Source organism: Limanda limanda, chromosome 6 (assembly GCF_963576545.1).
Source record: "Limanda limanda chromosome 6, fLimLim1.1, whole genome shotgun sequence".
In the NCBI taxonomy this organism is placed as follows: Eukaryota; Metazoa; Chordata; class Actinopteri; order Pleuronectiformes; family Pleuronectidae; genus Limanda; species Limanda limanda.
In genome coordinates this window covers 24,991,487-25,015,588 of record NC_083641.1, presented here as the reverse complement: position 1 = coordinate 25,015,588, position 24,102 = coordinate 24,991,487, and the positions used below count along the sequence as shown (strand labels likewise).

The window sequence follows — 24,102 nt, the reverse complement described above, 5'->3', positions numbered from 1 at the left end:
AATTGCAATTTCTATAACTGTCTATAACCGAAATATCTACCCTGTTCACACTGGACAGATTCTGTTTGCTTTACAGTATTTCTTATGTTTTATACTTTCTTGTGTTCACATATGTTTACTTAATTGTTTCTTTCTAAGTCAGACGAGGATGTTCTGTCTCGTCATGTTGATTTGTTTGTTGGTTGATTTGTTTATCGGCAGAATTTGCATAAATACACGAAACAGAATTTCCATGCAACCTGGTGGAAGGATGGAACATGAGCCAAGAAAGACTCCATTACGTTTTGCTGCAAATCCGGACAATAGGTTGGATTGAGGCTTTTATTTCTACCTTCTTTAACATTACTAACTTTAAGTGGTTCCTGATTAGAATCCCAGCTTGGCCTTTCTCCTTCCATGTGGAGTTTGCATGTTCTCTGAATCCCCAGGGAATAATTAATGGATCTTGATGAATAGAGTCAGTCACACAAAAGGGGAAACGTATTATCAACGAGTGTGTGGAATTTGGTGCAGCTCGGCTGGATTCCGTGGGCTTGTGCTCGAGTGTCATTCTATTTTACTGATGTTTATATTTTCACTATCCCCTTTGTTTCTGCTACACTGCAAATTTCCTTGCAGTTGGGACTATTAGAGCATCGTCGCTTTGTATCTAATGAATTCCTAATAAACATCTGAACTGAGACATGTTCAACAGTCACTTCCACTCTAAGCTTGGAATCCTCCCTGGGAAACCGTATCCAGATCATGAAGCAGAAACTGCAGCATGAAGACGAGCGGGTTGCAGATCTGCAGCGAGGAGAAGAGTCACTGAACTGGTGCTGCAGCAGTTCACTTTAAACTTTGATCTATGGAGAATATGCGTTCCTTAATCATTGATTAAACAGTCTCAGATTCATTACATTAGCATTACGCTGCATTACGAGCTTGTGCACTCGGGTGAACCATCTCCAAATGAGCAGCCCAGCCCGGAGTGAGGAGGCAAAAAAAGAAAAAAAAAATCCTAATTTTCAATTCTGAACGCTCTGATCAATGCAATAACTGTGCGTTTCATCATCTCTAAATATTGGCCGTGCATCAACTGTAAATGTGGGATTCTGTGAAGATGCAGGCTGCCAGCGGGCATACGTTCGGCTAAAAGAATCTCCTGAGCTCTAGTGGACTGAAGAAAAAGAATAAATATGTCAGCAAAAAATAAGCACAGCACAAAAAACAGAGAGGGAACCCAGTGTGGAAATGTCAGACACCTCGTATATACAGTTCAAGTTGGTTCGGAGCGGCGCAGCTAATAAAGGGTTTGATCAATCCTTTTGATATTCACAGTGTCATTTGGAGGCGAGACGCCACTCTGTACCATTTGTCATTTTCAGACGAATGCCAAAGGAACAGCCGAGCAGACGTAAACGATCCCGCGTTTCCCCGCGGAAAATAAAAAGTGAAAAAGAGAGCAGAGCTGTAAACAATTCAATCACCCCCCCGAAACTCTGGGAGCCGCCCCTCGGCTTCAGTAGATCTGAGCTCGCTGTGGATGTGTTTCTTTGGCAACAGTTTGTCACAGAGGGAGTCGAGCAGCCCGGCGCTGAAAGCACTGACACAGACATCGGTGACTAATTAAACAGTCACAGTGGGAGAGTCTCCACGCAGGAGAGACGGGGGAGAGAGGGAGGGAGAGAGAGAGAGAGAGAGGGGGTGCAGTGAATCATCGCACCTGTTTAGACGACAGCGACCGCCGCGGCTAACCTTGAATGTGTCAACAGCTTTCACTTCCACCAAACAGACGGAAACACAAACCAGATCCTGAGTCATGCCGAGGAGCAGGGAGCAGACGTATTACTCTTCACGACAGAAAAGGTGCAAATTAGATTCATATTTTAACTGTCAGGTGAATAAAAAACATTTTATCGGTTAACAGAAGAGTCATTTCATCCGTCTTAAAGGTCCAGTGTGTAGGATTCAGGTCATAGGGACCTAATGGACGGACGTAGACACAGAGGTTGAGCCGGGGTTAACGGCTGCTCCAGTGTCAGTGCCGTGCTGATCTCCCAGTGTTAATTACTTCCCATTACTGGTTAACCACTGATAAGATCTGATTCAATCACTCATCCAGGATTAATATCCTTTTCTCAGACGCCATGTCAGACACAGTTCTCGTCTGTGCAGCACAAAGTTTGCAGGAATCCCACCTGGACCTCCTGCGTCGGACTGGACTCGTGTGAACACGTGCATGAAGCTCTCTGCTGCTTTCTGATGAGTCACTTGGAGTAGGTGTTAATCTCTTCATCGACCAACTCTCACAAGCCACATTTCAATATCCAAGCAACAGCAGCAGTCAAATCCGACAGAGTTCACAGAGACAACAGAAGCTTTGCAAATCGGATGATTGGTCCCAATTGCTGACGTCAAATCAAAATGAGACGAGGTGCCTGAGCTGTGTTGGAAGAAAGTTAGCCGGGGCAGTTTGTCCTTTTTTTGACTTCTTGTGTTTCGTGGACGCTCTCGCCCTCGAATCGAGTTCACACGTGAGGATTCAGATATTCTTCTCCCTTCAAGAGCAGAGTCCAGCCTTCAGGCTAATACTGGATCTGATCAATGTTCAAACACACCGATAAAGGATTCATGAGGTGCTTCCACAGGAATATCTCATCCTCCAGGTGTCGGTCTCCTGACCCCAGCTGCCGGTGAGACCACCGCCTGAATATCTGTGCACTCGCCAGACATGTCTCGCTTTCTCTTCATTAAACGAGGATCAGCTCCCTCTAAACACCTGAATACGCAGCTTGTACTTCAGGCAAGGACCAAGGATCTGAGTGAGTAACAACACAAACCGGACTAGATGGTAAACTGATCCAGTGCTAGATTAGAGGAGCCATAATCCTAAAAATGGATCTGTTATTATTTCTAGATTTGCTTTAAGATTTATTGGATTTTCTCCCCAGGCCTATCTCCTCCTTATGGTATTTGACTCAACACCATCAATATACATTCATTTATTTCCTGGGAAATTGGTGAAAATGCCACAAAATGCCATAATCCTAAAAATGGATCAGACCAGTATTTCTAGATCTGCATTGAAAATGTATGGATTTTTTTCCAGTCATATTTCCCTCCACCATGTCTCGGGAAAATCATTTCAGTAGCTTTTGCATATTTTGTGTAACATGGATGGACCACATGACGTTTTCCAAAAGTGGAGCCAAAGTGTCTTGTTTGCCACCTAGTGGATGTGTGCAGTACATGTCAGAAGGGCTAAAATAAAAAGTCACAATAACATCAAATATATATATATATTGTTTAAAGATGATTTGATGTAGTTCTTATCACACTGACATATGTCCAATAACTAATTTTTCTGCGAAGTTTGTTTTTAATCAATAATTTGACACGATTTAAAAAACAGGTGAATTGTCAAGATGGCAGCTTCACTTCTGGAAAGTGAGAGTAAGTGGATCTTTATTTACAGTCTGAGGGAAACACAACCTCCTTTGTAAAGGTAAAAGAAAAAAGAAGCTAAATGAAGCTTCAGTAAAGTGGAAAAACTTAAAATAAGATCATGATTCCGCGTCGTAACTTTTCTGAGGCGACAGTGTTTCAGTCTTCAGCTCACAGGAAGATTTACACGACAAACTCAAAAAGAGAAATTTAAATGACCTGATCTGCATCACACACACACACACTGTAAACACACACTCAGGATCATATCCCGTTACATATGAATGCAGGCTCAGTTCAGTATATGTTCCATATGCACGTATAGGGACTTCACAGTGTGGAGCAGGTCGTCTGCGTCTCGTCACACTCTGACTCGGTTACTTCACACACACACAGGCCTCAGATCTCCCTGATGTGCGTCTTTTGATCATTTGCAACAAGCCCGCCACACTTTCTCCTCACTTTCTTTTTTCCCTTCCTAACTTCAGCTTCATTTTCTTTTTTTCCCGTGAATCTGTCAAAGGAGACAACCGCTTTGAAGCGTGCAAAGTTTATCAAAAGGTTTCCGAGCGGCTAATTACTCATCAGTGTTTCTTAGTGTTACGTCTGACACCATAACGCTCAAACAAAACTGTGAATTTGACAAATACCAGAGGAGGTTATCATACATTTCCTCACTTTGGCAATTTTAGGTCCCCAACTCAAGTTTGGGCTTTGATTGATGAATTCTTAACGTTCAATTTGAGTAGTTATTGATGAGAGAGATTCTCCGGAGCGTTGAACTGTCAAATCTCTCAGACAAAGCCTGAGCGGCAGCAATGTTTTTATTTGCGTAAAGAGAAGAGTGCGTTTTTCATTTGTTTTTAATTCATCACCACGGCAAATTGTTTCAACACATCATCAAAACATCGTTCTCCTCATTTTACCATGGGTGAAATGAAATGAGCCGGAGACCCGATTCCTAAAAAAACACTTAGGAAAGGGAAAACAATAAAGACCTGTTACGTCAAATAATAAAATACACTTAAAGAGTAATGAGGACCCACTTAATACATATTGGTACTATCGGTATTTAATGGCTACAAATATTAATATTGAAATTTTATTTAGAGCTAGTCACTGACATTGGTGTTATTAGAAAGAATATATGTAAATTACCAAAAAAATGGAAAACATTTGTAGAGATATATCTAATAAGGCACATTTTCTTCAGGATTTACAACTAATAGCTTCTTTCGTTTGTTAACAAATGATATATAATTAATATGAGTTATATATTTTGGATGTTAAGATTGTCAGCATATCACCTGTTGTTTTGTGCAGTTGTCACTGTTATCACCAACTCAAACTTTAACTTTACTCCAATGAGCATCCGTTGTTTTGTTTTGAAAGACTCTCTGTGGGGGAATCGATCAACACTTGATTCTAAACTGCAGCAGAACAATGTACGACAGGGGAAACATTACATTAAAACTAAATATAATATGAAGGAAAGCAATGGCTGGAGTAACGATAAATGCAGCAGAAGTAGCTGTGTGTAAAACTCTAACGTATTAGTTTAATCTCACAAACCACATTTTTTTCCCTTGTGAAATATTATTTTTTGAAACCGAAACACAGCATGAAATCAACTTCTTCATCTATTCCACTATTTTCAAAGCCTATTCAGCATCTGCAAAGTTTCTTTCTTCTTATTACACTTGTTTAGTTTGTGGAGGGTGCAGGCATTTCTCTTTTTTAATAATTTTAAGAAAAAGTCAAATAGAAAACGCCTGGAAGAACCATAGAGATGTCAAAAGACAAGAATCCGGCTTCAGATTAGTAAACACGGGGCGTTACAGGTACACAGGGTTCACCAGGGTGGTCCGAGCCCCCCCCCCCCCCGGTGTTCTCGACTCCGCTGGTTTCATCCAATTATGTGCATCCTCGGTTTGAGGAGTGATGCCTTCGCGGAGGATATGAGAGTTTATTATCGCTCCGTAATGAGGACGCTGGAGAACTTTTAAAAAATACACGTTTGTGCAGATGTAGAAAGCAACAGTTGTTAAATTAATCACGGTTGGTGTGGGCACCTTTTGCGGCCCCCCTAGGTTCACCCCGACCTGATTATTCTCATCAAATCCAGGTAGGAGGAGGAGGAAGAGGAGGAGGAGGAGGAGGAGGAGGAGGAGGAGGAGGAGGAGGAGGAGGAGGAGGAGGAGGAGGAGGAGGAGGAGGAGGAGGAGGAGAAGGAGGCATCTTTATGCAAGACTACAGTCGGACCATGCAATCTCTATACAAGTGTCTACAGGTTATACAGTGTGTGCATTGGGGTCCCCAGCATTTCTGTCAGCTCCATTTCATCCACTTCCTTTCATTCCCCATTCATCAGCCGTGGTGCCAACATTAGCGGATGACTTGTTAACTAAACTTCACATTCACGGCCGAGAGGGACGCGGGCGAGGCGGCGATGTGTGTGAATTAATAAGAGTTGGAGAAGATTTAAGAGAATGTGGAATTGGGAGTCCTCACCTGATGAAACCTAAGCTAATACGACGGAGGATCAAAGCCGGCATGAGAGGGGACGGGTCGACAGAGTCTTAAATAATGCTGAGTTGATGCTCTTAAAAGCAGCGGCAGTTTTGCCAAACACATTTGCGATGCATTAAAGTCCGTCCGTTGCTTAATATGGAGAAATATCCTGTATCCAATAACAGCAACACGTTCTGGATTAATCTGAGGAGGTCTTCTCGAGGGGATGAAGGTCAAACAAACATCAGATAAACAAACTTTCCCCATGTGATATGTCAACTTGAATAAAAACTAAACCGACCTAAGAGCACTGACTCTCGATGTTTGTTTTTTTTCCACTAAACCCAGAATGATGATGTGATGACCACTTCACACACTTCACTGCCCTCACACATTAATTGGATTCATTTAACATTAGATCCAAGCCGAGCAATCAGCAAAGTTACAGCTGGAGTGTTTGCGTATCTGTGCCTCGCTAATTCATCCCCCGACCTTATTCATAAACATCTTGTTGCCTTTCAGCGACTTTAATCAGGAAAACAATTACATCAGGAGGCGAACGTGCGCGCTCCTCCAGGCGTCTGCTTAGAATGCACGTCTGTGTTTCTTTCTCTTTTTCAAGGACCGACCTATTTCGTGCTATTAAGCCCTAAGCAGTCTCCTCCATGGAAACCCGGTGGTTCGTCCTGCCAGATATTTCTCTGTGTAATCTTAAGAGCCGAGAACATGAAAAGGTAAATTCTAACACCATCAATAATGCACATTGTTTGGTGGAGAATCTGAAACCACATAACGCAGAGCAAAGAACGCACAAATTCGATATTCACAAAAAAGTTTGAAAAACCAAACGCTGACAGGCATCGAACCTTCTTTTTCTAAACGCAGCCCTTTTTGATACATGTCTGGATTCGGCATTAAAGGATAATCATGTTAATGAAGACCATGTTAAATTATAGAGCAGCGTTTAGCCAGCGAGGCTCAGACCAGGGAGACGCTGTCGTTCTCCGGGAACAGGCAGAGCTCTTTCATGGCGACCCGACGCCGCCTCATTAGAACGACTCGCAGAGATCCTCCCGCTGCAAAACTCTTTTTCAAGCTAATTAAACCGATTCATGAAATCAAGCATAAAAAGGACGAAACATTACCACGCTGACAGCTGACATTTGGTAATTGTGAGCTGCTTTTGTGTTACACCTCTGTTCCTGCACAGAGAACAACGTTACCTATAAAAAACATCCAGCTGGTTTCATTACATTTTATAAATGGCTGGCTGGGGCTGCAAAGAAAATTGAAATAGTTTATCTGCTCCTATGAATTATTGGGGTTTGGTATATTTATTATTTATCTTGGGGAAAAGATACTGATCCTCAAATTGCCCTTGACGGTCGTACCGGCAGCGTGTGAGTGATGTGTGACATCGACAGAGATGTCAGGAGAGTTTTGTGGTGATAAGAGGCAACGTCGGTGTCAATGTGTTGTAAACAAAAACACTCAATCTACGTTAGGTCCCGCCGCCGCCTGCTGCTGCACCAGCCCTCACCTGGATCCTCCACAGGATCTGTCACTGTGTTGTATATTGTGTGAAAGACAAACTGCGGAGAAAGTCCGGACCCACTTGAAAAGGTTTGCGTGCTCTACTGCTCAGTGAACACATCACTTTCCTCAGACTGTCCATGCTGCAGCTCCTCCTTTCAGCCTCTGTCTGAAACACTTGGTTTCAGGTCCTGTCTCTTTAAGGCCCTTCCTCCTGATTAAGCCCAGTCTGCTCTAATTGGCTGGCTGGCCCACTTCGTTGTGATTGGTCAACTGATTCTAGCACATATAGGAAATCACGGCCTCCACTCTCGTTTTACCTTGCATTACCTGTTATGGGAATAAAGTATTATCTTATTTTATCATTGTTGGGGGGGTGTGCCAGACAGGGTATTATTCAAATGTAGAATATAGGGATGTCACATGACAATTTGCAGTACTTTAATTTAATAAACAAGCCTAAATAACTAAAAGAGAAGAAAGAAAAACTGAAAAAAAGCATAGTATGTCTCCTTCAATGGAGTTTTGTGTGTTTTTCAAGTCAAAATATCTGAAAAGTGAAGTGAAAAACATATGTGAGACCGAAGCTTAAGCTCAAATGACTCAAGTTTTTACCTTATTGGTTTTCCACAGTGTTCAGTGACTTTTTATAATAACAGGAAATAATCCAAAAAATTTGCATCCTACATTTTTTACTTCCTGAGATATTTCTGGAGCCTTCTCATCAGCGCCCACACCTCCTTCTGATGTTTTTCAGCTTTGAGAGTCACCCCCCCACATCACATGTGTGCAATGCATTGTGGGACAATAGTGCCCATCAACAGCCCTCTCAACATTCATCTAGTGTGCACGCTGACATTCATGAGTACACTTAATTTTGTCACTTTTTCAGTTCAGCTCCAGACCTCGTCGGGATTAGTATGCAGAGTGGGGGGGGTTGATACGGCGCTAGGTTATTAGAAGAGCGGTCTAGAGTCCGGACTCGGCTACAACACCCCCGCACTTCTAATTGGAGCATCCTCCATATTTAGGAGCCAACAAACAGGTGACCTCCGATGAGTCTAAAAACAGTGTGATGATGGAGATAGTTACCTGCATGGAGTTGGCCCGGCCGTTGAATGGCTGCGTCTCGGTGAAGAAGTCGGCGTTGTGGTCGACCCGCCCGTGACCTCCGTACAGCCCCTCATCCGTATCCAGCTTGATTTTGTATCTGGCGAAGACGTTGGGGTTAAGGTGCAAAAAACAGCAGTGGGAAACTCGCTTATGGGATCTGAGACATAAGAAGCAGCCGAGAGGGTTTTTATCACGGGTGCTTTCGGTTGTACAGTCGGGGTTTAGCAGTGCTCCGCTGGTTTAGACTCATTGAAATCCTCACATCCATCAGCATCCGTCTCCTCCTCTGTAACAGCTCAGAGCTCCGACAGACAAAGAGAACGCTGCCGGGAATTTACATAAATACAAAAGCGATTCAGTAATGGCTCAACCATCCTGCCTGCCTGTCTAATTTATCTAATTCACTGCATACATTATGAATTTGATCAAAAAAAGTGATCCAAGTGAGTGACAACAGATATACAGACACAAAGAGAGAATCCACTCCTCCTCCTCCTCCGAGACGCATTTATATTGTTTTACAACTCGGAGCCACAGCGGATTAATCAAGCTTCTTTTCGTCACAGATCAAGAGAAAAGATTCATTAATGTGCAAATCATATCATTAAGTGCTTCCATCCATCCCGCTTATCCTTTCAGGGTGAAAGACGAGGGGCTGGAGTCGATCCTGTCTGACTTCGGGTGAGAGGCGGCGTAAAAACCTGGACAAGTCACCAGTCTATGAACAACTTAACCTGCACGTTCGGACTGGAAAATAAAAACATGCAAACTCTGCACAGAAGCACCTCCGACAAAACTGGGACTCAAACCGGGAACTGGTTAAAGTTCGGAATGTTTAAGAAAGAGATAAAAACAATTCTTCCACCAGGTTTCAATAAAAATCAGTTCTGAACTTTAAGCATAATACTGCTAACCGACAAACAAAAACAAAAAGCAATGAAATCATAACTTCCTTGGCAGAGGTAATAAATCACCTTCATGATATTCATTCCTGTTAAATTAGTAGAAGTACATCTACCATTTATGTTTAATACTGACTTATCCAATACTATATCAACTTTGCACATCTGGACACTGAAATCTGTATTGCTTTCCTATGCAAATGCTGTTTTGTGCTGCATCTGGAATAAACTTTGCATTGTTGGTGCATTTGATATATTTGTAAGTGTTTTTCAGATGATGGTCGTTGCCAAAAACTATTGATTAATCCACAGTGGTTTAAAGTTGTAAAGCGGTGCATCATGTTAGAGCGGTCTGTGGGATGTTCTCTGCTGCACTGAGACGGTTAAGAAAAAAAAAGCAACTCTCTTTGATCATGCAGAGCAAAGATGCACGTACTGTGAGCGTGTGTGTGTGTGAGTCTCTGTGTGTGTAGTAAGGGAAGGCCCATTGCCATCACTTTTTCTTCATTCTTTTTGCACAATGTCTCCGCTGTGCCTCTGAACAAGGATGCTCAGGCACTGAAGAGCTGACTGTTGGCAGCTTCCATAATAAGGTTACCACAGTTTCATGGAATGTGTGCGTTACTGAAGCGGAACCAACGTGAGAAGCCATTGCATTAGAAGTAATATGTAAATCGCACCATATGCTCCAGTGGGGGCTTCAGCATATATTCAGCTTTCCTTTTTTTTCTTGCAAAAGTGCGAGATCGAATTGATTACACGATGAAGTGGCCTTTCAGCAGGAGGAAATGGAGAATACTGTCACATGTGATATCTAAATTGTCGGGGAAGACAGCCCCAAAGTCTGACTGAAGAAATTGATTCTTTTTGCTTTACAAAAAAACCCCCAAAAAGGTTGGATGTCAAAATCAGTTACCAGGCAGTTTTCTATGTGAAAGGAAATATTTGAAAAAAGACAGATTTAAAATGAGGGAAAAATCCACTTGGAGAAGAACGTATTTTTTCATCTGAAAACTTGTCTCCAGGCAAAGTTTAGCCTTGCTCACGCCAATCAGAAACACTTCAACTTGCACTCTGATGTCCGTGTTTAATGTAAATACCCTTAAACATCTTATTAACTCCCGTCTCTGCAGGGACGGCGAGCTGCGAGGAGCGGCACTGTGGCCACCGCCGTGAGAGAGGAGCACACATGCAAACAGCGCCCTAATTGGCTGGCTGAATAATCACCTTTCTCTCCCCATGGGCGGCGTTCTGGAGAGCGTGTGTGATCCTCAAACACCGCCTCGCTCTGCCCCCTAGCCGGGGAAATTCTGCTTTTTGCTGCTTGTCTGCTTTGATAGTGATGATTAAAAAGAAGTGCCGCTCGGTGCATTGTTTTCCTGCCGAGGAGAAAGATCCCCTCCTTTGCACCTCCTCTCACCGCCGTGGAGGGTTATTAACAGAACAAACTCAAACTTATCTATACGGAGGTTCCACAGGAACCATCAGAAAGATATGCAAATAGATGAGCTCCAGGGATATACTGCTAAAACAGAGGATATATGCGATTTCAGTCGGGTTAATAATAACAAAAATACCTTTCAGTAGCTATAGTGCATGGAATATGGAAACATTGCATGCATAAGGTATTTGTGTGCATCTATGACACTGAATGCACAGAAATGTCAAGTTTCCCTGCAGCAACCCAGAAGCAGCACAAAGTGGGAGCTGGTGGCTTAGAGTGATTACATCAATAGCAACAATAGCTTGCAGGCGCAGAGTATTGTTATCAATACAGCCTTTGTGAATAAAGGGGGAGTCTTAAAAAAAACACAATCAATTCTGCCCGGCGAGCAGAGGGCAGTCCGACGCTCGGTGATTAGAGTCACTGATGACCTGAAAACAATCTGCCCGTGACCGTGATTGCAGAACAAACCACCGCTTTCTCCAGTTTCTCCACCAGCTTGTCATTTTTCTTCTTCGCTGGCTTTATGAAAGCAATAGCACTCTGGTATGAGTGATGTCGCCTGTTTGTGTGTGTGTGTGTGTGTGTGTGTGTGTGTGTGTGTGTGTGTGTGTGTGTGTGTGTGTGTGTGTGTGTGTCTGAGGAATGAGGCACGGCCTTGTAAGCATTCTAAACACCATGTCGTGCCTTTTCAGAGCCGCTCTCTGCTCAGCCCGGGCGAGAAACTGTTTCTAAGGAGAGGCGGCAGCAGCTGAAACACAGACACTGGATTAATTTGTGACCCTGAAAGTGTTTTCATTTTTAAAAAAAAGAGCATAAAACCTATTGGACTGATCAGCCTTGAGAATACATTTGTTTTATTGTGACACGTCCAGACAGGATTTTGAAATGATCATTGTAAACTGACGAGTTCTTGGACAGACTTGGTAAATGTTTATGCTTTTTCTTGTGAGTTTGACTATCTCAACCATAGCCTGAATATAAAGATGGACGACATGACAGCCGCCCTAAAGTGAAGCCAATCGTCTTAATCACCCCCTAGTGGCTGATTGGAGTATAGTTCACACACCTATGTTAGTGGAAGAGACCTGGATCCTAAAATAAATTATTCCCGTAGAAGGTTTCTGTCATTTTGGGCAGTTCTTATTAAACTGATGCTTGTTTGTTTTGCGTTTTACGAGCTTATTTGATGCTATAAAAAAGGGGTCGAACAACACATTTTTGACAGCTGAGACTGACTCTTGATTGGTTGAGAGGATATCACCACCACGGCTCCACTCCATGATCACTGGCTCCAAATGATGGCGGAAGATGTGTCCAGGAGGTTTCAGCTCCATATTTGCACTTGAAGGAGAAAGTGGAGACACGTTGTCCATCTTCATTTACTGGACTTTACCAAATCAAACCAATCACCAGAATCGTGTTGTCAAAGCAGACGACATGAAAACACAACAACAATTTGTTCTCCAGATTAAATGTAACAAGCTGTCAGAGAACATAGAGTCTTTACCGAGCCGTTCAGATATTTAAGTTCTGTTTTATGCCTGAAAGTCAATCATGATTTCAGAAGGCTTGGGATGTGATTATCATTCAGATTTACCTTTTATAGTAAAGTAGTGAGTTTTATTCAAACTAGAGATGAGACTAAAATTGCTGTGACACATTTACGGATGTCAAAGAGCTGTTATCATAATTCAAGCTCCAAAATAAAGTGGCAGATGATTTGGCTAAACTGTTCACTTGTTTACAACCTGTCTGAACATCTGACTGCTCGTGTTTCCTGTGAAACCAATAACCTCGGGCATTACTTTGTTATGAACGTCATCTTGATGGAGACAAACAGTGGTCAGAGCTGCACAAATAACACACAAGTTGTAATATAATGGAATTTTCCCATTAATACCTGAACCGAAGCAGCTCATCAATTTGTCTAAAGCAATAGAACATGACAAAATTCAGGATAATTGCAGCTTAAGCATCTGGAGTTAAACCCTAATGGGATCCCACACAGAGAGAAGTAATACGACTTTGTTGTCGTCATCCATCTTGATGCAGCTCACCTGCGATGACTGATTCTGGATAATATCCGAGTAAATTATTGTCACCTCTGCGTATTTGACTCTGAATTCTTGTTAGCGTCACCAGCACCCGTGGTTGAATTATTCCAAATGGCATTCGAGGAACGGCTCAGAGAGAAAGAGAGAGAGAGAGAGAGAGAGAGAGAGAGAGAGAGAGAGAGAGAAGAATGATGACCTGACACAATCTCAACCGCCTATTGGCACAGTGTAAATCAAAGACCAATCTGCCCTGACAGGTACAGCTTTCATGACAGGATCCTACTGGGATTTCAAATAGTCTAACCAGCCAGATAAAGCCCACTGCCTGCAGAAAGCATCCACCACCAGTCAGAGGGAGAATAATACAAAAAAAAATAAAAAAAACCTCTGATGGTTTGAGTGGCTGTCGAAAAGCTGACTTTGACTGCGTTTTAATGGTCGACGTTTTCAGTGGAAGGTGCTTCACTTCGCCCGCTCTCCTCTTCCTCGTGCATTTGAAAGAAGACAATGAAAAGCGATGAAAAAGCTTGTATAAAAAAAATATGAAGAGGACGAACAGTCACTGAGCTTCCGACTGAGGACTGCGGGATGACGTCCATATCGCTGTTGAGTTACGACAGCAGACTTTCAGCTTCACAGTTTGGCCCGAGACGCTAAAAACCACAACAACTCCTCCACAGCGTCGACTGTGGAGTTTTCTTCACCGTGACAGCTTATTGTTTTTCTTGTATACTTAAGCAACCTATTGAGAAGTCATGCAGAACAAGTGGGGTTTCTGCTGCAACCGGGCAACGTTCTGCTTATGCTTCTACCTTAAGAGATAAAATAACCTGAAAATCCATCACGGCCAACATGCGTCACAGAGCAACTGAAGGTAACTTAATGCTTGTTTTCTTTGCTAGAGAGGAACACCCTCTGATAAAACACAGAACTCGTCACGTTGCCAAAGAGGATAAAACCTGCATTGGATCCATTTTCAGTGATGCACAGCATGGCCGGCTCCATCCAGCCATTATTTCCAGATGGAGCTGTGGTGTGGGGGGCACCTCCGTGACATCGGTGACCCTCACACAGGTAAGAAAGTTTAAGTATATGACAGCTGAGTGTAATGAAAAAGCACTTTTGGACTCATTGAGCTTGTCTTGTTTACCTCCTCTGCCTCTGAGTGGCACTTTCATCTGTCTTCTCCCCTAATTGGATCCTCTGCACACATTCCCATCGGAGGATCGGCATCTCCTCATGCACACGGCACATTTACCTTCCTCACACACACATACAGACACACACACTCACACACACACACACACACACACACACGCAGAGCACATTTGCCTTTATGTGTTTACTGCTTCTCTGTATAATGACAGCCGGAGCTTTGCCCTCGCATTTATTTGCATTTCCTCTCAACCCACCCAGTGTCTGAGGCCTCCTCTCAAAAACATCAAAAGAAGCACCAGGAGGAAAAGATGTGGTTCCATCTAAATGAAAATAAACCCTCAAAAATGGTGTTACAGACACTGTGCAGCGAGGCTATTAGCGCTGTGCCCGAGCCTCACCCCCATCAAGGCAGAGCGGGAAGCACCAGGCAGAATATACAATAATTGCACATCAAACAAGCTGACAATTAACACATGATCCCGAAAAGATTAGAGGTTAATTCTGTTGTTTCTTTTAATCTTCAAATACACTTGATTAAAGTCTCACAATTCATATTTAAAATGTGGTTTGTGGTTGTAAATAAACACCTAGAGATTAGAAATGTTCTTGTATTGTTTTTCTTTTTCTGATAATCATGGTATTCAGTGACATTTGCCAGATAATGACATAAGGTAAAATTATAAATTATTCAATATAATGAGATCAGGCTGATTTTTTAATTTTAGGTTCCAAATAGAACTGCAGATCGAGTGAATTTCAAAGTTTCCTAACAGGAACAAAATTCAACAAAGCATCAATTTATCCATCTAAATGAAACAAAGACAATCCAGGAACAACTGCTGTTTAACGGCCTCATCGTCAGACGATCCAATCACCATCATTTGAGTCTGAGCCGCTCATGTGTGGTGATTTGAGCCGCCGGCTTCCAGAGGAAACCAACAAACTCTGCGTCTCCACTCGCCGCCGCATTCCTCAAGTCACAGACGAGGAAACCACACAGCTTTGAATCCCGTTCCGGTGGAGAAACCGTTGGCGTGAGCGACGCAGAGCCCCAAAAGAGAATGATGTCCGTTATAATAAATACAAATCTGTCAGATTTCTCTGTCCCCCTTCACATCCCTGATCATTAAGCCTGGTGTAATCACAACTGTGGGACTCATTAAATTCCTCCGCGCCGTTCGCTGGGAAGACAGACAGCCGCTGCAGCTAAAGAGAGCTCTTTCTGAATCACTGCGTCCTGCTATTATTTCTCGACACCAGCATAACAACACCACGATAAACAACTGACTTATATTCCTCCCAGCAGTCAGCGCTGAGATGATATCACACAAGTGCTGGCCTCGGACAGAACGCTGCCATTAAAAGTTTGGGTCTTTACATTTACTTCAAAACTCTTGTGGCAACGTGTTTAGATCGGAGATTCACTTCTCAACTCCGGGGGAAGGAAGTGATTTTTATTTATTTCCTTCCATGCGCCGACGGATTTAATGGTAGACTCGTTTAGAACCACGTCCAGGCTTCAGTCTCGTATCAACAGTTTGTAGTGAGGCGGAGAAGTGGGGCAGCCTGGTGACAGAAACCTACAGTACAGTCACAGAGCCAGTTTCAAATGGAGCTGGTGGTCACAGGCTGGAGATCAGTGAGTAAGACCTGTCGCACGTTGTGTTCTATAAGAAAAACTTCATGAATTCCAATAGCACTCGGTGGAGCGCACACACTTGCTATGGCCCAACAGTTGCCTTAAATTCAATCAAGCTGAATCAAATTTCACACAGTCACAGATATCAGTTCCCTAAACGTGCATGAATCTCTTCCATTCAGGACCATGAAGTATTCTCTGGGAAATCAGTTGATATGTCAAAGAACGAATGTGGTAAAGAAAGTGAAAAACATCCTGGATCCACACCAGAAACACCACATCCTTCCAGCAAGTTTCGTGGAAATGTGTCCAGTAGATTTCTTGTAATGCTGATGACAGCAAGACAAAGAAAACATCCTTGATGAAGGTGATAATAATACTCTGACACTTAAACAGGAATAAAGTGCAATCAACACACACAAAGTGATCATATAACACACAATCAATGCGGGAAAAGACAACGGCGACAAACCCACAACCAGCTGGTGTGTGTCGCTCCAACAGAAAAGTCCAATCCAATGGAAAATCAAAAAACCATCAGTATATTTAAACTACTGCCAAGTAGCACTGCCCAACCTGCCAGGGCCGGCAGATGAAAACTAGCTTGTATGGCTAAATCTGGCAAATGTACACGTTGGACTCAAATATGCATGTTAATCAATGTGCACTGTTCCATTTAAATAGACATAAACTCAAATCCTGAGTTTACCTCTTGGTAGAATCGCATTTGATAACACTCCCCATTGTTCTGAAGTTAACAGGGACACTAGATCATTTGTAAATAAGCAGAACAGAAACCGGAAGACACCAAACACAGTAGCATATAAGGTCTATGCCCACTGGCGTTTTGGTGACACACACACAACTATGAATGCTCACAACGGCGACTACATGCCTCCTGCAAAAAGTGGAAATTTAGACATGTTGGTGGTGCTAGACAAAAGGTTTATATGATTTTTTTAGTTGGTACTGAATAGGTGTTGACTTATCTCTGCGTCTCAGTGAGGCACAGAGATAAAAGAGACTGTCAATGTCTTCCCAAATAAATGAGATAAAAAAAGAAAACCCATGTTTGGATTTCTATCTCCTTTCTGTCCCCTTCTGACGAGACGTCTCGGGCGAAAAAACGGCACAATCCTCAGTTAGTGATCGAGTCAAGCTCCAGAAGAGATTAATCATGTTATTGTATCAAAGAAGTAACTAACAAAGGCGTCATTACTCCGAGAGGCAGAGCGCGTGTGCAGCCTGGCGTGACAGAGGGAAGATTTTCAAACAGAAAGCGGCGCCCGACATGACAGATGACGGCTGAAAAAGGATACTTCCCTGGAACGTCCACAGCCACCCGGTACCCCTGGAAGCTGGTGGAAGGGTGGAAGTTGAAGATAAAGAGCACGTTTGCCCTGTCAAACACTATGACCTTGTCTCCTTCATGCTGGGCGCTCACGAAGGCCTGGAAGGGGGGGTGGGGAGGGTGGAGAGGGGGAGAAGAGAGGGAGAAGAGAGGAGTTAATGAACGACTTCTTCATGAATAGTCATTACCTTTCTCATCTTGGATTAAGAGAGTTATAATGGGGCACATTATATCAGCGGCCGACACATTTCCAAATAGACCGGAGTAACATTCCCGCATCAATTTTCAGGTGGCGCTCATCAGCAGGAAGCAGCGGCCCGGGGGGGGGACGGCGAGGCGGCGGGCGCTGTCAGCTCGAGTCAGGCGCCACGTGATAAAGTCGCCGCTCTCCCGCCGAGCCGGCTACTGTTAACGTGTCATTAGCGGAGATTATCAATGTCACCCAACCCCCCCTATTTTTAGCGCCTTGTTCCCCGGAGCCAATTTCTGGGCAGCGTGTTCACGGCTGAGCGAGGAGATAAGCGCCGCTGCCCCCCCGTCCGTCAGCGAGGACGGAGGTTAGGGAAGAACGGGATGACAGTCTGGAGTTTGTTTTCTAAAAGAAGAAGTCTTTAGATTTGTAGCGATGCCAAAGCTCCTCTGGCTGACGGCGACGGCTTGAACAAACGGAAAAACAAAAATAAACCTGCATTCATTACGTTTGATCCTAACAAGCATGTACAGTAAGTACAGATGTGGGCGGTGAAGAAGTACAAATACTCTGGTACTGTTCTTAAGAAGATTTTTCAGGTATCTGTTCTTTACTTGAGTACTTATTTTCTGTAATTTTTACTACTAACGTTTTTAAAAAGGCATTGTACTTTTGTTTTAGACATTGAAGGGATTTATCCATTTTCTAAATATTTATTTGCAGTGCAGAGCAACAAAACATTACCCATCTCTGGCCTTAAATCAATAAAGAATAGTTTATTCAATTCACTGAACACAGTCTTCATGTTTTTAGGATATTGTTTTTTATATTATTTGAAGTAATTTCAAGTGGTTTAAGGTACATATTCTTCTAACTACACTATATAAATGTGACACAGGTACAAGAGGTAGAAATTACCTTCAGAGGCAAACCTTTAACTTTCAGTACATTTCAGTGTCATACTTTGGTACTGTTCTTAAGAAGATTTTTCAGGTATCTGTACTTTACTTGAGTACATATTTCTCTAAACCTTCTACTCCATCCTTTTTAGAACAGGCCTGTTACTTTTGTTTTTATTTAAGGGGAATTATCCATTTCTTTCTCTTTTATTTTGCAGTGCAGAGCAGCAAAACATTTGCATCTCTGGCCTTGAATCAATTCAAATACTTCATTCAATTCACAGTACACACTCTTGTTTTTAGGATATTGTTTTTTATATTATTTGAAGTTATTTCAAGTGGTTCAAGGTACATATTCTTACTATATTAATGTGACTTTGCACAAGTACAGGAGGTAGAAATGACCTTCAGAGGCAAACCTTTCACTTTAAGTACATTTCAGTGCCTGTACTTATAAACTTCTACTTGAGCAGACAGAAAGAATCGGTGCTTAAACTTTTGCATAAGTTGTTTTTAAACACGTGCTATCTGTACTTCTACTTGAGTAAAGAATGTGTGAACTCTTCCGACCTCTGGATTAATGTGCATTTTTACTTATAAATGAATAAATACATGTAAATGCAATCAGCAGAACGGGAGGTAATCATAAATGTATTCTTATTTTATTCAGAAGCCGTTAGTGAAAATGCAAATTGTTATCTTATAATTTTCAAATGAAAAAAAAACATCTCCCTCAGGCGATGTATATGATGTATGAACAGTCATCTAGTGTTACACTGCTGAAGGAGCCTGAAGTCCCAGCAGCCTCCCACTGTACTGAATCAACAGTTTTGGGTGGAACTAAGTGAGGCAATGGAAGTGGGGGGGTAAATCCCTACAGTCGCCCCATTTGTGACCTCAGCACTCCTGAATGAAAACATCTTTTTGTGTGAACCGCTGTTTCGAATGCAACATTTCCACAAACCACCGCCTCAGTCCAGTCGCACTCGGGACTGTGTGTGGGAAACAAAAATTGCTTTTGCCCCGGGTAAACATTTTATGTATCCAGGGAGAAGGGAGAGACATCCAAAACACATCTGAAGATGCAACCTGCTATAAAATTATAAAATTAGATTTTCCATCCCTCCCTCCCCCTCCCCTGAGGTTTTCTCAGGGAACGCCGACCACTGACTGAATCCCAGCCCGATGTACGAATGCTGCTCGGTAAATCCCTCCAGTGACCTTGAAATGATTAAATACAGCTTTCTAATGTGATCATAAAACAGATTTTACTGCTGCACATACAGACGGATACAAGTTATACTGCTGGAAAATAAAAAGCACTTTACGGGCGTCTGAATTGGCGTCGCAGCCGTTAACACAGGTGTAAGTGGAACACGGACAAACACTGAACGCTGGAGTGGGCGTCGCCTTGTTTGCATTTCATCACAGCCGCCTCTGCACCGACTCCAGCTTCACGTCCTCGGCCTTTTGAAGCTCACAGCTGCCCGGCTTCAAAGCAGGAACACAAACCAGACTTTTAAGGCAAAGTCAGTTGGCTTCTACCTGGGACGACCGGAGAACGGCCGACAGATCCTCTCTCCGCCCTGCTCCTCTTTCCAACTCCACAACCTTGGATCCTCCCACCGCGGCTGAATTATTGAACCGAGCCATAGAATATTCCCACTAAGCACGATTACCTTGGCAATGTCATTGATAAGCTGTGCAGGGGGATTCAGACTCATCTGGTTATTACAGCGGAATCTCGGAGCAGTTATTGGCGTTATCTGTGAGCAATGTTCTACAAAGAGCTTTTGTGATATTGTATCAATCCCTGATTTTCTTTTTGTATCAGTCGCTTCCAAGGACGGAGCCCGGAGCTGGAGAAACTCCTGGAACTGATTTATTACAGAGTACACCGTCATTTTGTCTTTTTCAGACCATTTACCTGCTTTCTTAGACAGTTTTTTTTATTAGTATGTATTAAGTGTCTTAATATTGAAATGCTCGCAGATGTGATTCATGAATTGATTTTTTTGCTTGTGATCTGTCATGTGACGTGAATCTTCTGCACAGATACACTGATGAGTTTAAAACTTTCCCTGACGAAGGCCTTAAAGGTCGGGTTGGTAATTTGACACGTTTTGTCCTGTTTGTTGAAATCAATAAATTACATAATTGTCCAGGATTTCCGATCTTAGCTTGAATGTCTGGAACCCGTAGCTACGTTTTCACAGTTGATCTTAATCAATAGATAAGAGAAATTAAAGGTCATTAAACTTGTCTGACCTGTAAAAACCTTCCTGATGATCACGCTCTTATTATTTGGCAGCTTTGTATCACAGCAGACTCTTAAATTGGATTTGATCAAAAAACAAATCCATAATATATAGAACTAATTACCTCCAGTTCATCCTCTGTCAGTCGGTCGGTAGCCACAGCCCTAATTCAATGTTGTCCTCGAGAACCCTTTAACAGGGTAAACTCTCCACATCAGAGACAGTGTCTGTAATATTCATTATCCTTAATTATCCTTTTTTTGTGATGGATGATCTTCCTGCTCCCTACACATCCCAAACGCCTGCAGCTTCGCACATAATTCAACTTCACGGAAATGATATCCTTCAGAGCGCCACGACGTAAACTGAAATATTTTACTTCAGTTTCTGAGGTAATCAATCACCGAACCAACATAATTAGATGATGTCTTGAGTGTACGCTTCAGAGCTGTCATCCGCGGCAGTAGATGAAAAAAGAAAACTTAACAGAAACAGCCAAGAAAAGCAGCACCCACAATGTTTAGCAGGTCAGCACCGGTGCCAAATCTATGCATCCTCTCTGCCAGGAGCATCCTCTGGGATCAGCTTTCTATCCAACTCCACAGCAGGGAGCAGAGGAACCAGCCAGACTCGGCTTTTCCTTTTGCCGCACCTTCAAAGCTGCGTTTCATCCAGTTGTAAAATGTGTACGTCAGAACACACCTCTCTCTGATTGATGGACCAATATGCAGAAATTATCCTCGTGAACCAGACATGTCTCTTAATTACGCTCTCTGCTCAAATACATTTCCCGACACCGCTGCATTTGTCTGTCTGCTGCGGGGGGGGGGGGTCAGAGTGTAACGCAGCAAGGTGAAGTAGTTCTAATCTTCAAAACGAATTCCCGGGGATGTGAGGGAGGTTTTTTTTTAATCAATTACACAGACTTACTTCTAATCCCTGTCAATTCAGCAACACTCTCCATTTGCATTATCCCATCACTTTGCTACCAGAGAGTCTAGAGAGAGAGAGAGAGAGAAACACCTTCTGTCTTTCTTCCAGAGGCGTCGACAGCTGGCGGAGACAGAAGCTACAGGATGAACTTTATTAACGTTCACCTTGACAGCAGCCAGAGAAACAAGACGTCTCCAAGATGAAACTCTCTTTATGGAGCATTTATTTCCTGCCTCAGTCCAGGATTTAAGTGCCTCCAGAAATAAAGCTGTACGTGCGTGTTAAGACGGAGGCTTCAGAAAACATTCACTCAAAATCCTACATCAAATAAATCATTTTGTAAATATTGGCTGAGTTATAATATGCATCTGACTAAAACTGGTGGAGAATTAGATACAAGACCTTTACTGTGATGTTTCTTAAAGATGGACAACGTGATAACTTCCCCATTTCATTGGCCCCCTGGTGGCTGGCTGCAGTAACGACCATAAACCCCACCTCCTCCATGTTAGCAGATGAGACATGGGCCAAATGAACAAGTCAAAGTACACGTCTACTCATTTTTCTTGAAGATATTAAGTAATTTTTAGTTCATATTCTTGTGTTGGTTCAAGTGTTACTTTTTAAAGTAAATAATTGTTTTTATTTAGTTTATTTGATTTTTGAAATGTCATGATTGACACCTGACCGACGGGAGATCGATCAAGTGTATCAGCAGGACCACGATACCGCTGCTCCATTGCTCGATCGCTATTTTATTATTATTATCTACCGTCTATATATGTCCCATTTCATTTTGGATTTTTAACTTTATGTGTGGTGCCACTATAATAACATGTTAGACAGAGGCACTTAAAGAAGTGAGTAGAGACCCCGAGTCTTTAATGGGGACTCAACCATTGGAGCGACATGATTTATATATAATCTGTTTTCTTATAAACACTGTATATGAAACCTTGGTTGTTTAACCTTTGTACGCTATGTTTTGTATATATTAATAATGACATTTCTATATGTTTTAATTGCTTTAAATTGTTGTCCTACATCATGTGTGTAAGAAAACATGGATCGCAGGTATTAAAGATGACAGAAGTCTGAGGAAGGGTTGTGCACTTTAAACGTCACTACGTCAAATACAATCCATTAACAAGGTCTTTTAGGTGTGCGTGTCTTGTCCTAAAACTTATCTCAATATCTCTAATGTGAATGTGTAATTGAGTCTGTCTGCACAAAGAGCCTGATGTGGAGTGAGCGTGTGAAGTCCTTACAGGTGGGGCAGCCAGCCAGCCGTACTTGTCCTCGGTGCGGTTCATGTCCCGGTCAAAGGCGTAGAGCTGGCGGTAGCGGAGGTGATCTATATCCAGGAGGTTAAACTGCCGCCGGGCATAGTGGCAGCTCTGATTGTTCCCCTCTCTGGGGAAATCCAGCCACTCAGGATGACCAAACTCGTTCCCTGCAAGAGAGAAAGTTATTAAAGAATGTACATAATGAAGGGAAAGGCACACACAGTCCCTGTGAATTAGCATTCTCTATCGCACCACTCTATATGAGCTTCTGTTCAGGGCCGGTGCAGTTTTTAACAAGACCAAAAAGAAATGATCAAAAGAGACCGGAGCCACAATCTGTGGCCTTTTCATAACCTCAGCAGAGGTTAGTACATTCCATATTTGAAACAGAGACACAAAGCTCCTGCAACTTTTTCATCCAGAAAGTGCGCCGAGCTTCCTGTCACAGAGGAACCTGCCCATTCATGAATACAACTTTGGGAAAAGAAGCCAACGGAAGTGAAAACACTGCAAATAAATCCCAACGCTTTTATTTGACTCACACTTTTTCAACAAATATATATGCGAGTCATTGCTGGAAATGGGGAAAAAGTGCAAATAACTTTATAAGTTCACACAAATAAATACATATAAGTCTGGGAGAGAGTCCTCTTTATAACCTTGTTGATTAATTCAACTTTATTAAAACATTATCTGCATTTTCTGAATCATTCTCCCACCTAACAACTGCTGTGATTTAATGCAGCTTCTCCAGCAGACGGCTAATTTTCTTTAAGAAACAGACGAGTATCATCGAGGCATTCAGAGCTGCACAGGCCAGATGTATAAGCTCAGCGTGTTGGAGACAACGGCCCCGTCGCCGTGAGGCTGTCATGAGACGAGATAATGAATCCGTCTACGGGTGTCACGACAACATCATAAAAACAACGGCCGGGATAATTGAATTCCCGGCAGAGCAAGAAATACACGAGACAAGAGATGGAGGAAGATGCACAACAACAGAACGGAGGCCAGTTGTTTGTTTGTGTGCGAAGAGCGACTCCCTCCTCCTCCTCTTCCTCCTCCTCCTCCTCACAAAGAGGAAGACCTCAGAGTGGGGATGAAGTGGAACAGACAGGGAGTGACGGTGGATTCTAATGAAGTACATCATGTAGGTGTTAAAGAAGTAGCAGGCATTAAGGCATGGACTGGACTTGCCTAGGAGGAGGAGGCGCTGGCTTTTCTTGTGACATGTGCATGAATAACAAGCCTCCCACACTGCTCCAACTCGAAAAGTAAAAGGAGAGAATTGCACTTTACACTCGCAGCTCGGGCAGTGAGGTGCCCCCCCGAGAGGAGCGGGCACGCCACATGTTTGGCGTGCACCGGAACATTTCCCCAGTTATGAATATTTCACGTGCAA

General features: G+C 42.8%; 1 protein-coding gene across 1 annotated transcript in view; it reads right to left on the bottom strand.

Moving 5' to 3' along the window:
- The window catches only part of gbe1b (glucan (1,4-alpha-), branching enzyme 1b), an 85,026-nt gene that overhangs the window by 1,497 nt on the left and 59,427 nt on the right, over nucleotides 1-24,102 (bottom strand). Inside the window, exons 13-15 of the mRNA XM_061072437.1 lie at nucleotides 22,683-22,867; nucleotides 17,103-17,233; nucleotides 8,563-8,680 (exon numbers count right to left, since the gene is read on the bottom strand). Coding sequence (XP_060928420.1) covers nucleotides 8,563-8,680; nucleotides 17,103-17,233; nucleotides 22,683-22,867 — 434 coding nt within the window. The remainder of the gene's footprint in view (nucleotides 1-8,562; nucleotides 8,681-17,102; nucleotides 17,234-22,682; nucleotides 22,868-24,102) is intronic.